This window comes from Sander vitreus, chromosome 5 (genome assembly GCF_031162955.1).
Source record: "Sander vitreus isolate 19-12246 chromosome 5, sanVit1, whole genome shotgun sequence".
NCBI lineage: Eukaryota > Metazoa > Chordata > Actinopteri > Perciformes > Percidae > Sander > Sander vitreus.
The window spans coordinates 17,592,936-17,606,567 of record NC_135859.1 but is presented as its reverse complement, the minus strand read 5'-3'; the positions used below and the strand labels follow the sequence as shown (position 1 = coordinate 17,606,567).

At 37.8% G+C, this 13,632-nt stretch overlaps 3 protein-coding genes across 6 annotated transcripts in view; 2 read left to right on the top strand and 1 right to left on the bottom strand.

The window, feature by feature from the left end:
- Positions 1 to 5,525, top strand: part of LOC144518254 (RILP-like protein 1) — a 6,945-nt gene extending 1,420 nt beyond the window's left edge. Inside the window, exons 2-8 of one of the 3 annotated variants that reach the window (XM_078250783.1) lie at positions 582 to 732; positions 2,384 to 2,502; positions 2,621 to 2,890; positions 3,007 to 3,174; positions 3,503 to 3,645; positions 3,716 to 3,814; positions 4,130 to 5,525. In XM_078250783.1, coding sequence (XP_078106909.1) covers positions 582 to 732; positions 2,384 to 2,502; positions 2,621 to 2,890; positions 3,007 to 3,174; positions 3,503 to 3,645; positions 3,716 to 3,814; positions 4,130 to 4,220 — 1,041 coding nt within the window. In that variant the 3' untranslated portion in view covers positions 4,221 to 5,525. Of the gene's footprint in view, positions 1 to 581; positions 733 to 2,383; positions 2,503 to 2,614; positions 2,891 to 3,006; positions 3,175 to 3,502; positions 3,646 to 3,715; positions 3,815 to 4,129 lie in introns of all 3 variants that reach the window. The other 2 variants (XM_078250782.1, XM_078250784.1) reach the window with 2 other exon arrangements.
- A 456-nt stretch (positions 5,526 to 5,981) lies between these two features.
- On the top strand, positions 5,982 to 9,967 carry rilpl2 (Rab interacting lysosomal protein-like 2). Its single transcript, XM_078250788.1, has 4 exons — positions 5,982 to 6,474; positions 6,559 to 6,710; positions 7,377 to 7,499; positions 7,968 to 9,967. Exons 1-4 carry the CDS (start codon positions 6,181 to 6,183, stop codon positions 7,987 to 7,989), a joined length of 591 nt encoding a protein of 196 aa, XP_078106914.1. The 5' UTR covers positions 5,982 to 6,180; the 3' UTR covers positions 7,990 to 9,967.
- On the bottom strand, positions 8,816 to 12,821 carry kmt5ab (lysine methyltransferase 5Ab). Of its 2 annotated transcripts, XM_078250785.1 has the most exons (8): positions 12,668 to 12,821; positions 12,312 to 12,415; positions 11,277 to 11,424; positions 10,777 to 10,987; positions 10,584 to 10,671; positions 10,303 to 10,362; positions 9,574 to 9,764; positions 8,816 to 9,375 (listed from the first exon to the last, which is right to left on the bottom strand). In XM_078250785.1, exons 1-8 carry the CDS (start codon positions 12,675 to 12,677, stop codon positions 9,165 to 9,167), a joined length of 1,023 nt encoding a protein of 340 aa, XP_078106911.1. In that variant the 5' UTR covers positions 12,678 to 12,821; the 3' UTR covers positions 8,816 to 9,164. The 2 variants fall into 2 exon arrangements, with proteins under 2 accessions (XP_078106911.1, XP_078106912.1); XM_078250786.1 differs by lacking the exon at positions 10,303 to 10,362.
- Between the last annotated feature and the right edge of the window lie 811 nt (positions 12,822 to 13,632).

Below are 13,632 nucleotides of genomic sequence, written 5' to 3'. Positions count from 1 at the left end.
AGAAAAGCAGAAGACTTTTCATCTTTAAATTGCTGAACAATTAATCAACTATCATTCATAAATTTTCTGGCAGTCACTAACTGATTCATCAGTTAATCAATTAAGCAGTATTTGTGATAGTTTTATATTATATATATATATATATATATATATATATATATATATTATGATATACTTTATTACATTTAATTAGTAGTAGTGGAGTAAACTATCCTACATAATACAATACAGTACTACTCTACACAAATGATTAGGGAAGTTATTAGGGAATTAATTCATTTGTGGTTACTTTACACTTCACATTACTGTTTTTTTTAATTTACAGCACACCTTTAATGAACTCACCTACACGTACAACTTCAAATCATTTATGATAACAACAAAACTGAGTAATAATGACACTATATGGATTTTAGAAAAAAATTTACAAAATCTGAAGTGAGTTGTTGTTGCCTTTGTCATGCCCTCATATTCACCCAGCTATATCAACCCTTTTCAATCAAATACCGAGTACTCTGTGCAGCACCTGACTGTGCTTGTGTTTTCCCTGTTTCTTTTCTGTTTTTATCTCTTATGTTCAGGAGTTGGAGTTGGTGGAGGATGTATGGCGAGGAGAAGTCCAGGACCTGCTCTCTCAAATCACCCAGCTTCAGGCCGAGAACAAGGGGCTGTTAGTAAGCCTCTCTCTCAAAGAGTCCCCTGTCACAGAGGAAGACCTGCAGAAACAGGAGGGTAGGTTGTCTGCAGCAACGGGTTCATCTGATGGGTTTTTGAAAGGTTGCAAGAAATTTCATTGGAAAAGAAAAAACAGTATTTTCTTTTAACATATTTATATCATATATATATTACATATAGATGTAATTTTTTTAATGTATTTTTTTCCTGAAGTTTCTGAAGGACTAACCTCATGAAATGTTTCATTTCAAATGATATGATTATAGGGACTCACCAATCTAATACGATGGATTGGTATCTATGCCAATATTTACATTATTAAGCGGATCGGGTATTAGTTATGACTTTTCCGAGCCAAAGTAAATACAGTTTTTTGTCAATTTAATTTTTTTTTAAATTAAGTGTTTTCTCTATCAGTTTTCATTATTTCAGTAACAGCAGGCTACCAACTCAGTTTTTGTGCCACAGCATCTTATAGATCAGTTCATCTCTATATGGTGATTATAGTAGATAGTGATGAGTGAATTGTCAGTTGATCTGTATCAATTTCAACTTATATTATCCCAAAGGGCATTGGGTTTGCAGCCAGGCATTAAAGGCATAGGTCACAGGAATGTACTGATGCGGATGAACAAAAACAGTCTAGTGTGAAAAATATTAAGGGAATGTAAAATATACAAATGGTAAATGTATGTAAGTGTATTAAGTACATAGTATATAGTATAATAACTACTACTAATTACATCACTGCATGGTCTGCTGTTCGTTGCTGTTTGAAGTCTTGCCATGCATGTTGTGTTGTACAGTATCTTGTGATGACTCTGGATACTAAATTAGTTTGGTCTTGGCTGAGAGTTCCAGTACAGATCAGATTTATGTTCCAAATGTGTGCTGCTCACTGCAGATTTGTGTTGCGCTGATTAACCATCTGCTGTACGTTACACATATTTACCCTACATAGTCACATGGGATTCTACAGTATATGCTGCATGCTTGCATGTTGTCATAAAAAGGAGGCTGTGAAGAGAGGCAGTCAGGAGCTTGTGAAGGAGACTATTTTTGAAGCAGACCAGACCATATTGCTCTTGCATGAGACTTTAATGGTGGCTGCAGCTATACTTACAATACTGCCGGGGCCACAGTACACCCACTGCTTATAAACATGTACATCCAAATAAATGGGTGCTACATGATATGATCACTCTGCTCACTGGCACATTATTTGTTTGGAAATTCATGGACATTCATTCATGGTGTAACATATGCTTTAATATAGTTAGTCAGCCATTAGTTTTACTTCATTCTGGTACAGTGTGACAATCAACTTGCAGACGTGAAATGTGTTTGAGATAATGTAATCCATCACAGTGAACATTTTCACTTATTTAAAAAAAAAAATTAGCATTTGCATTGTTATGTGGTAATGCAATTGCAAAAAGGGTTTGTTCTGTTTTGATGTTATGTTTATATTTAGATTTTAGAGTCGCCTGCAAAACGCATTGCACTTCATTCTCATCATGGATGATGCTTTATTTGGTCACTGTAAATGTATTGAAAGGGTTGCTGTTGGGCACAAGTGAAAATTGATGGCTAAGTGGATGGTAAGAAATGAATGGTAAAGAAGTAAAATAAATAAAATCCTACTTTTAGATTGCATTGATGTTGCATGTGGGAACGGTTTTTCTGTGCTTTTTTATGATATCCACAGGAATGTCAGAGAAGGAGAGGCAGATGATGAATAAGCTGAAAGACTTGGTGGATAAGCAGAGGGATGAAATCCGGGCTAAAGACCATGAGCTGACACTAAAAAACGAGGATGTTGAGGCCGTGAGGATTTATACCATATACAGCACATACTGGCACCTGACAATCTTTTTACATCAGTCTACAATTTACCTTCCTTGACCAGAAGTCTTAAAAAACATTTCCTTAACTCTAGCTCCAGATGCAGCAACATCGGCTAATAAGAATCAACCAGGACCTTCGTCACAGGATAGGAGTGATGGAGGCTCAGGGAAAGGCACTGATCCAGCAGAGGGCTGAGCTGGAAGCTGCAGCCCAGGCACGGCAGCAGGAGCTGGGGGCTCTGCAGCTGGAGGTCGCGAGGCTGAGAAAGGAGCTCCGAGGGTGGGAACTGGAGAGAGAGGTCACTGATATAGAAGAAACCTCTCTTACCAGATCTGGGATGTCACCACCTACATCACCACAGATGACGGTAGGAAAAAGAAAAATGACTTATCTTCAGAACGCTGTAAACCATAAATATAATTAGGCCATAGTTTCTTTGTAATGTTCTAGTGCCTAAGTGGATGTTTTGTGTTACCAATTCAGTCTTCGGCATCTAACTCCGAACCAAATTCAGTGTGGGTGGAGTGTGGAGGGGAACCTGGCTTCCTGGCAAACTACTTTAAGAGTCCTTGCCTTCTCCCAGGGTCATCAAAGAGAGAAAATAATGAGGAAGAGGGTGACGAAGACGAGGACACAACAGCATTTTTACTGGTACCACTGGTTACACACTTTGACTGTTATAGCAGAGGCCCACTATAAGACTATTTACATTAACAATAGCATGCTCACTCTGTCGTGCTGTTGTGTCCCTAAGGCCTTACAAACGTGTTGGATACATTCCCTACCCCATGAAACATTTGCAAAATATATTAAAAAAAACTGGCAGTGTTCTTCTTTCCCTATTTTATTGTCGCATTGCTTTCTTTCATTGTGCGTTTCTGCTGTTAACTGTTATACATAAATTACCACTCTGGCAGAAATATGTTTCAGTTTAACCCCCATGCTCGAGAGAAATGCTGAATGTGTGTTTTGACTGCAGAAGGTGTCAGCTGAGACAGAGCCAGAGCAGGAGTCAGACAAACCTTGCTTCACCCTGCAGGAGCTGCGGGACGTCCTGCAGGAGAAGAATGAACTCAAGGCCCAAGTGTTCGTGCTACATGAAGAGCTGGCATATTACAAAAGGTACATTTTGTTTCAAATATTAGGTTTTGATTAATCTCAACTGGACATAACGCTCTTCCATACCCATCAGTGAGGAGTTTGGGGATGACATCAGCTCCATTGTTTGTCCCCCGTCTCCTCCACCATGCTCCAGTTCCACTGATCTGGCCGAATCAGGAATTAGACGCTTGTGAGTAATTGAAATTTGACATGACTCTCGCACACTTTTGGTCATACTCCATTGGTGTAATATATCATCATAATGTGTCAAACAAACATCATCAGATCAACATACTTAACAGATTGTATAAGAATCTGTAAAACAAATAGCGCCTGTTTTCATGTGAGGCGTCAATGGTGAGTGTCACTACTGAGGGTCACAAAACATATAATAGTGATGATCACAACAATGCTTCTCCTTCTTTTTGTGTTTTTTCTCTAATTCTAAATGTCCCTCCTGTCTCCGTTTCATCATGTCACCATTTCCATTTTCATCTTTGGACAGGATCTTCACTGCTATAATGCCGATGGTGGCAGCCGGATTGATTTCAGACGACCCCACATTGATGCCAATCAGAAGACTTTTCTTCGTATGAACTTGAGTTTTAATTGTATTATTGCTCTTATTTTTCACCACAATCCTCTATGACAGTAAACCGAATATCTTTAAGTTGTGAAGAAAAACAAGACATTTTTCACTATCTGACATTTTATAGACCAACAACTAATGGAGAAAATAATCAGCAGATTAATCGACAATGAAAATGATACTTAGTTAATGCCAGTGATGGTAAATGAACCACTGTTATCATTACTGGTGTCAACTTTTGCAATACATTTTGGTAGCATTTTAGCTAGTCTTGCAAAGCCAGACCTGTCTTCACAGCGTTGTGTCAGCGCTGGAGTATGATCTGGCTACACCGCATAATGCTTTAGAGACATGCCAAATGTCAGGCTTTATCCCAGTATTGTACATCCGGTAAGCCAGACTACATATTAGCTAACTTAGTAAGAGCTTTAAATGAACCTAAGTAGTTAAAATATTAGAAAAATGTCCATACCTGGACATTCTTATGTATATTTATGACCTCTCAATGGCTACATAAAAAGCTACCTGTCAGTGCCACACTTTATATATTACGATGAAAAAGTTGTACTTCATTAGGTGTAATCCTGCACATGCTGCTGTAATGTCAAAAAACCTAGCACCCAATGTCCACTCTACATTGCTTGATCCAAATACAGAAATTGTGTCACTGCATTGCCCAGAGTATGAATTGAGTTTGAGTTCCTTAACATTCTCTGAATAATGACACCAGGTGTTGAGAATGGGTCCAGCTGCTAGAAGACCTATAAATGGGACATCTTGTGTCATTTATGTATACATTATGTTAAAATGTATCTGATTATATAACAAATTGTTAAGTGTTTGAGTGGGGTTTGAAGGTACATCAATGGAGTTGAATGATTATGTGCCTCTGTTTTCCACTAAGAGACTGTTTGAGACAATGTGCTTAGTCCCCTGAATTGATAAAAAAGATTCAGTTCAATTTTATTTATAGTATCAAATCATAACAAGAGTTATCTCGAGACACTTCACAGATTGAGTAGGTCTAAACCACACTATAATTTACAAAGACCCAACAATTCCAGTAATTCCCATAAGAGCAAGCATTTATGATGTACACTTGGAGCACTACAGTGGGGCACCACACTGTGGTTAACACCAGTACAATCTGGTAAACTGGTAAAAGACCAGTACGACCAGTACATCTATTCCAACAATGAGTACTGTATAAATTTTTTTTTTTTTAAAAAGCCCTAACAATATGTGCTTGGTTGCATTTGTAAAAAATAATGCTTGTTCAGAATAAACTAATAAAGTTTTATTTTTCATCTTTTGAATGTTGTAATTGTGTTATCAAATACTAATATGGCTAAGACAAATGTACTAGATGTATGTTGTGTTTATGTCCAATACATTTCGAAAGTTTATAGTATTAGATCATATTTTGTGTAGGCAAGAATCTTTACTTGGTCATTTCACTCTTAATAAATAGAAAATAATAGAAGATAAGCCTTTATTGAAAAACCAGAGGAGAAATTCAGGTGTTGAAGCAGCACAAGGACATAAATAAGTACAGATAAATAGAGAAAGTAAACATTAAATAGAGGTGAAACAAGAGAAAAATAGACTACAACAAAGTCAAATCACGTGCTTTCTCACCTGATTCTGTAACGTTAAAAAAGGCCCGCGTTCACGGATGGACATGGTTGAGGGAGTCATCTTGAGTCATAAACGATCTTTGTACTCACCTGTCGCTAGGATACTTTGCCCTCCTCTGCAGTCCAGCGAGTCACGTTATTGGTGGATGAGTGATGGGGGAAGTGCTGTTGCTCTGGAAGTTTGTTACCTTCTGCCAGTAAAAGTGTTGAACCCAAGACAAAAACAAAGAAAGTGCTATTGCTATTTTTTTTTTTATAGAGAATTGCGGATAGTAGAGTAGAAAAGTTAACCTTATTCTGACTTTTTGTCAGGAGTCGTATCGTTCCGTCATGGAGTTCGGCGAAGAGTCGTCGCCCGCTCTGGCTTTCGAGAAGGACGCGTTTGAGCTCACGGTTGAGGATGTGTATGACATTTCGTATGTAATCGGACGAGATTTATTGAAAATAAGCAGCACGGGGGAAGAAGTGTCGGATTTACAGTTCAGAATAGTGCGTGTGTTGGAAATGTTCGAAACTTTGGTTAACAAGTACAACTTGTCTCTGGAGGAGCTGAAAATGGAGCGGGACAATCTGAAGAGTGAACTGGACAGGATCATCAAGGAGAGCTCCTCTGGGCAGGGCACGGTGAGTCAGTCATGGAGCTACAGTTGAATGAATTGTCAGACATAAAGTGGACGTTTAGAGATGCTTTCCTGTCTGCCATTACAGCAAACAGCGGGACCAAACCAGCTGCTGGTGGACCTCACAGACCCCAATAGACCGCGCTTCACCATGCAGGAGCTGAAGGAGGTCCTGCAGGAGAGGAACCAGCTCAAAGCTCAGCTCATGGTGGCTCAGGAGGAGCTTCAGCTCTACAAGAGGCGAGTTACTAAAGTCTACTTTAAGATGGGAGAAAAAGTGTTTTTTTAATTCATGTCACCTCTTTTGCAATATACGTGCATTATGTTGTATGTTGTCCATCTCCATTTACATGCGTGAGTTACATGAGGAAGACAGCATTAGAAACACCTTACTGTAGACCATTCCACAGTTGTAAACATAAACATTCTAAATGGCCCCAAGTTGATTTCCTGTTGCAGTGTATGTGACATCAACTGACAGGAAGTTAACAAGGGGCCAGGCTGTTGCCTAGCAATTGAATCCCATTAATAAGGTCTTATCCAATTACAACACAACACTAACTACATCCTCAATAATGACCATATAGCTAAATCAACACCTCTTTGACACAATGTCAACACACGTGAACATTATAAGCTTGGTTAATACAGGATTTAATGCAAGGCTGTTGTATAAAACTACATAGGAGAGTTTAGATGTAGATGACCTGTGCTGTTATAAAGCTGAAATTAGCCTCCAATTTCATTGCTACTTTGATCTTTTTGATAACACTGTTTCTAGTTTTGAAGAGAAAGAGATACATTCAATCTCATGTATGACTTCAACTTGATGGTGTGGATTTTTGATGTAGGACACCTTCACGTAAAACAGTTTCAGTGACTATAAAGCTCTACTATGTTGTGCAGTGGGATTCTGCCACAGGCTGAACCAGCCATGGTGGAGGTGGATCTGGAAACACCAGAAGCTACAGAGCACAGACCAGCCACGACAAATCATGCAAAAGAAGAGAAGACAACCATAGGAAAACTGTGAGTAATAGGATGGATTGCTTTACTGAATACAGTAGTATGAAAGTGCAGACAGCAAAGAAGTGATCTGAAAGACGTAGGGGAAGTAACATTTATTGTTTTAGGCTGTTTACCTCAGATGGCAAGGTTTCAAGATAAATGTCATCAGCAACCACATGATGTTGAAGTAAGCTAGCAGGAAGATTGTTCTCACAGTCTGTCTCCTGTCTCCTAATGATATACTTGTGACCGAATGAATTCATGCTGATGCATTGCTGAGGATGTTTCCGTGAGTGCTGAAGGAGAGAAAGAGAGAAGTTGGAAAAAGAAGTGTGTCTGCCAAACTACTGCAGCCATCAGTAATTACAGTCTGCCATGACACAATGTTGCTTTTTCGCACTGGGCAGTTTTACTTGTCTGTTCCATGTTCACTCCACAACGCTTAGGAAGAAACTCCTTAAACTAACTCTGGACCCTTTCTGTTTATAGGTTTTCATTCAGGCGAAAATAAGAAAAACCTTTCATAAGAACGGACCACGTAGAAGACAAACTGGATTTGTCAGCACATTTTTCTCATCATGTAACCACTTTTATATTGAATTAGTTTTTTTTTTTTTTTTACAATGTCTTGTGTCAATCTAACAAAACACTCTTTTATACTGGAAATTTGAACATATGATGGTTGATAGTAATATAGCGTTTCTGTAGTAGAAATATATAATACATGGAAGGTTTGGTGAAGATATTAAATTAAACTGGAAAGTATTATCTAACTAGTGTTGGAGATTATGAATGCAATCACTCAAAATTAAGTTATTTATAAGCTTTAAAATGTAATTTTATAAATCAAAATTAAGTCTTTAAGGTGCATCCAGTAATCCTAAACACATTTTCTGCCACTCTAAACTATCCGCTATCAAATAAAGAAGAGTTGTTGTTGCTCTGGCATGCAATGGAAATGTAGTTGAAAGACAATATGCACTGTGAACAGTCACAACATCTGACATACATTTTTATCCTCACTTGCATTTCAGTCTCGCAACTCCTTTGCAATATGAAAGCTTTCTTAAACTGCAGTGTGGGGTGGATGCAAAAAATGACATTGGCTAGCTTATGGGTTAAGGCGCATACCATTTAACTACAACATTCTAGGATCCCTTCCAGCCGAGGACCTTTGTTGCATGCTATGCCCCCTTATCCCCACATTTCCTGTCCGTTTTCAGACTGCAAGGTATCTAATTAAGATAAAAAATGCCCAAAATAAGCGGCGGAGACTGTCATCTTAGAGCACCATATTTCATTTATGCCTCGGATCTTCACCATTAACCATGCCACAGTTGGAATGAAAACTGTTTTATTCCTTAATTTACAGCACAGTTAATAATTTACAATAGGAAAATTCAATTGTCAATTATATTCATTGCAAAAGGAAACCCCATGAGGAGAAATGCCCTTCAAGCTTGCATCAGTCTGCTACAATTAGATTAAAAAAATAAAACCATGATAAAAAACAGTTGCAAAAATACACTCATGAGTTGATGCATTAGCCCCAATTTAAAACAAAAGTATTTTTTTTATACTTAATAAAAAAGCATGTTGAGGACTACTCATCTATAGCGTCTTTTACAGAACGCTGAACAGGACCGCACCAATTCATCTAAAATATGAACATTTGTGGTTGAGGATTCAGTATTTGAGCCAAGGGTGAGCCAAGACTGAGGCTTTACTCCGATCACCGTAGTCATACAGCAGCTCTTCCTCTGTTTTGATGTCTCTGGAAGCCACCAAAATCAGATGAGGGGTACCGTCGATGGGGTGCAGCCTAGTTTGGCAGTTTCCAGTTTTACTGTGGTTGATCAGTCTTCCAAGACGGCTCGTTTCCTCTGTAGCGTCCACACTAACACGGAAACAAATAACGATTTACTGTCATTAAAAACACAAGACAGGTATCCAAACTGAAGTCAAGAAAATGTTTAATTTTTAAGCCTACTGCAATCTTAACACATCTTAACCCAGTTAACAAATTGAAGAAAGAAAACAAAATAAGTGAAACCCAGCATCAATCATGTTTCAGAATGGTGACATTTGGACTTACCAGTACGTTTTGGATTGATACTGGAAGTAGTACATGTAACAGCCTTTTTTAGGATCCTGAGCATACTGGGCCTCTCTTATTTTAGCCTCAGCTAGTTCCAGTAGATCTCCATGGTACTCCACGACAAACTCTCCCTTTTTGAAGCTCTTGACAGCAAATATCCCTCTTCCTTTTCCTTCTATGTGTTTGATCTGTCGACATTCAAAAGCAACAACGTGTGAAATTTCACTGAGTTAGTAATGGTGCAGGGGTTGCTTTACAACTACTTTCAACAATATTTAATGTATAACATTGTGGTTAGTGATTGTCAAAATTAGCAACTACCAAGTATTAATCACTGACTGATTAGATTACGGAGAAATTGTTTGAGAAAATAAAAATACATTTGCCTCTCTTTCATGCTGATTACTGATCTACAGAAAATATTGCAAATGCCTACAGTGATCTAAAGTATAGAATTATGCCATTAAAGACCACTGATAAATTCTGTTACTAAAAATATATATATTTTTTCTACTTATAGAAATGGCTTTACCATATTGAAGGGTAGTCGAGAACTCTACAATGTGCTACTCTGTTGCCTGATCATTGCTGTGCTTTGTGCACATTAGCGAACATCAGATTGGTAATGGGAGCACTATGTATTTAATAACTTTAATGTTATTAAATACATAGTGAAATGTGTCAAACACATTTGGGGCACCGTACATTTAAACTATTGAATGTTACCTGCAGTCCTTCTTCAATGTCATTCTTTATCAGGTCATCAATGTGTCTGTGTTCTTCACTCTGTTCACAATTTAAATGTTATTGGGTCAAAGTCAAACTTTCTGTTATAGTAGAGTTGCATAATCCTTATATCCTCACAAAAAATAAATAAGCAAAAAAAAAAAGGAAATTATAAATATCTTAACTGCAGATACAAAATGACGTGTTAACTTTGTGGAAAAGGCTTTCTTTTATTAACGGTTAGTAGTACAAACCACAAAAAGCATTTTTCATACACCGACCTTTAACTCTGCTTTAGTTTTTCTGTTACTCCGTCTGATGGGATAATAGTCCGTCACCTTTCTGTTTTGGGAAGTTTTGTCCTCTGTCCTGAAAAGAGAAACATTATCAAAAGTAATGAGATATCATGATTCTGTAGCTTTCGGAGTCTTATTTTTTTTCTTCTTTTTAACTGACATGTCTTACTGCACTCACTTTTTTGCTCTGAGTTTTCGACCAGTTCTACTTCGAGGCTTGGATGCTGAAAGTTTGACGTCTGCTGCAGACCTGCCATTTGTGTGTGTTGTGGACTCTTTTTGCTCAAGTTGGTCAGGGCCTTGCTCTCTGATCCCATGACTGTGACGAGCCATTTCAGGCTTCTGGTCTTTAGACTCACAACTCTCAGATTTTATTTCATTAAGCATGTCTAAAATGAGGAGGAAACAAAGAATAAAATTGACAGCTGCCCTAAACATTTGGCCTTAAATCAAGAGAGTGAAAACAAGTTAGGTTGTGTCATAAGATAGTGGGTCAGTGAACACTGCTACCATTCACATGCACCAGACTTTGTTTGTGGTACATGTTGATTTGCTGACCATTCGGTCAACATACGGATTACAGCAAAATAGCTGGGAGATCACATGCAGACAGAAATGACAAAACAGCATTTCAGATTAGTTAATTTGAACAGTTTTAAAATTAAATTAGGTACTCGCCTTTTTTAAACTTTGACGTGTCAGGATTAGTTGCATCAGATTCATTTCCTTCTTGGATCAGCATGCTTGAATTGTCGCTCAGAGGGGATCTAGGTTTGGTTGGACTCCGTAGACTCTGGAAAAATGACTGCACTGTGCCTACGCAGTCCTGCAAAAATAATTATTATCTACCTTGGCAAAAAAATAAAATTAAAAACACTACCATTCACAGAAGTAAACCTAAAGACTTGTATGAACATTCAGCTAAATCTGAGGAGATATAATAAGGTCATATTTTATGAGGCTGTGTTTAGAACCATGCAGCTAGTACAGACTGTATTAAATGTCTTTATTTCTGCTCCCAACATGCATGTGAATTCAAGGTGCTTCAAAGTTAGAAGATAGGTGCACATGTTCAGCGATGCTCTGTGCAAAAACTTTTTTTTTTCCCCTTAAAAAGCGCATTGGATCCAACAGAAAACCGTGTCAACAGATTGCTAGCTGATGAAGACTTCACTGCTCTGCCTGCCAACTCTAACACAGGAATGATAAACATCTCCACGTTAACAGTACCATGTCTGATTGGCAAGAGTATGTATAATAATTATTGGATAGTACATTAATAAAGCGGTGTAGAGAAATAAAAAATAAATAAAAATATATATATATATATATATATATCTCCTTGTAGCTCACTGTAAGTCAACTTTGTACAATGCCAGTGTATATGTGCTGCTGGTCATTAAACAATTTCTCTAGCGACAATGAAACATCTTGACATCCTTAACGTTAACTTCAAGTTTTAGCTCTAAACCCTAACAATAACTATGGTGTATAGGTAACGTTATACTTTCTTACTACACCTAAACCTTACCGTTTGGAGTGCTCAATACTGGCTTTTGGTAACATCTGTTGCTACGACGCCAGCCAGGGTGAGGTAGGACCCCCCTGTAACAGTAACGTTGCCTTCCGGGTGGTGGGTTTAACATCACCTAATGTGATTTTCTTACTTTAGTCGCGAAAACAAAAGCGTAAAACCAAACAATTAAAACATACCTTGTTAGTTGCAGGATTATTTTCCTTTGTCTCCTTCCGTGAGTTGACTTTATGTTGAACAGTGTCCTCGGGCTTTTTATCGGTTCTCAGCACACTTCTCTTCCCTTTTATAAACATGGAAATAAATACATGTAAGCACTGCTGTCTAATTCACCCGACATTATACAAACCGACCATTACCGGGGAGTTTTTATTAGTAAACTTTAGCTAACGGTAACATTAACTAGCTATCGTGTATTTAAAAAGGGGGTCCTCTGTTTACCCTTGCTAGCTAACGTTAACGTTACACATTAGAGTAGCTTGTGTGACATGCAACCATTACTGAAACGACACATGAAACACATTAACAAGTTTACCTTTTGCCATGTCCGTTCCCAGAATAACATTCAATGGACGAGGAGTTTATTCAATTTAGCCCTCTGTGTCCTCACTGTGCTTAGCTAATTCACTGCTTCTGCAACGACAAACATCAGACCACTAGCTACACTGTGAAATAGTGCGTGAGACTGAGCCTGGTGGATTTAAAATCCGTAATGCATCTCTCATTGGCTGATTCGTCCGGGCAGGAGAGGCACGAGCATGAAAGTAGTTCTCTCATTGGCTGCAACCATTGACTATAACAGTTTATGGCCACAACTCTATAAAGGCTGACCTCTCAGTCAGACATGTGCCCCACCACAAACTCTACTATAATAATAATTATTATTATTCATAATATTATATATATAGATATATAAAATTATATTATATATAATAAATGTTCGGCATACAGCAATGTGTTTTATATAAAATACTGAACAGAAAGAAAAGCATGATTCAATCAGTAAAATGTTCAATGTCCTATGACATTACCTAAGCACAGGTAATACATAAAAATCAATTTACAGCATGTAGCCTATCATAATTTTCAACCATACTTGAAATCTAAAGCAAAAAGGTGTGGGTCCCATGTTTCAAGGAGAAAATAATTTAGTTTTTTCAGACTGTGAGAGTCTTGAGAGTGAGACTGTGAGAGACAGTGGCATAGACAGGTCAAGTATTTTATGTTTAGCCCAAGAGGTTTAGATCAGACAGCTTTTGATGACATCTAGTGATAACGTTGGGCTAATGTGCTATAAATTATCCCGTTAAAATCATTAGCGCTGCCACTGTAATAATGTTGACTTCTGTTGATCTGTGTTTTCAACATTAAATGAGCCAGCAGGAAATGCTCTAGTGTGAAACGGAGGCTACAACTTAACACTAACAATTTACAGGAAATGAGGGATGATAAATGATGTCATCAAATGCTAAAATTAAAGAAATACAGTAGCCATGTATC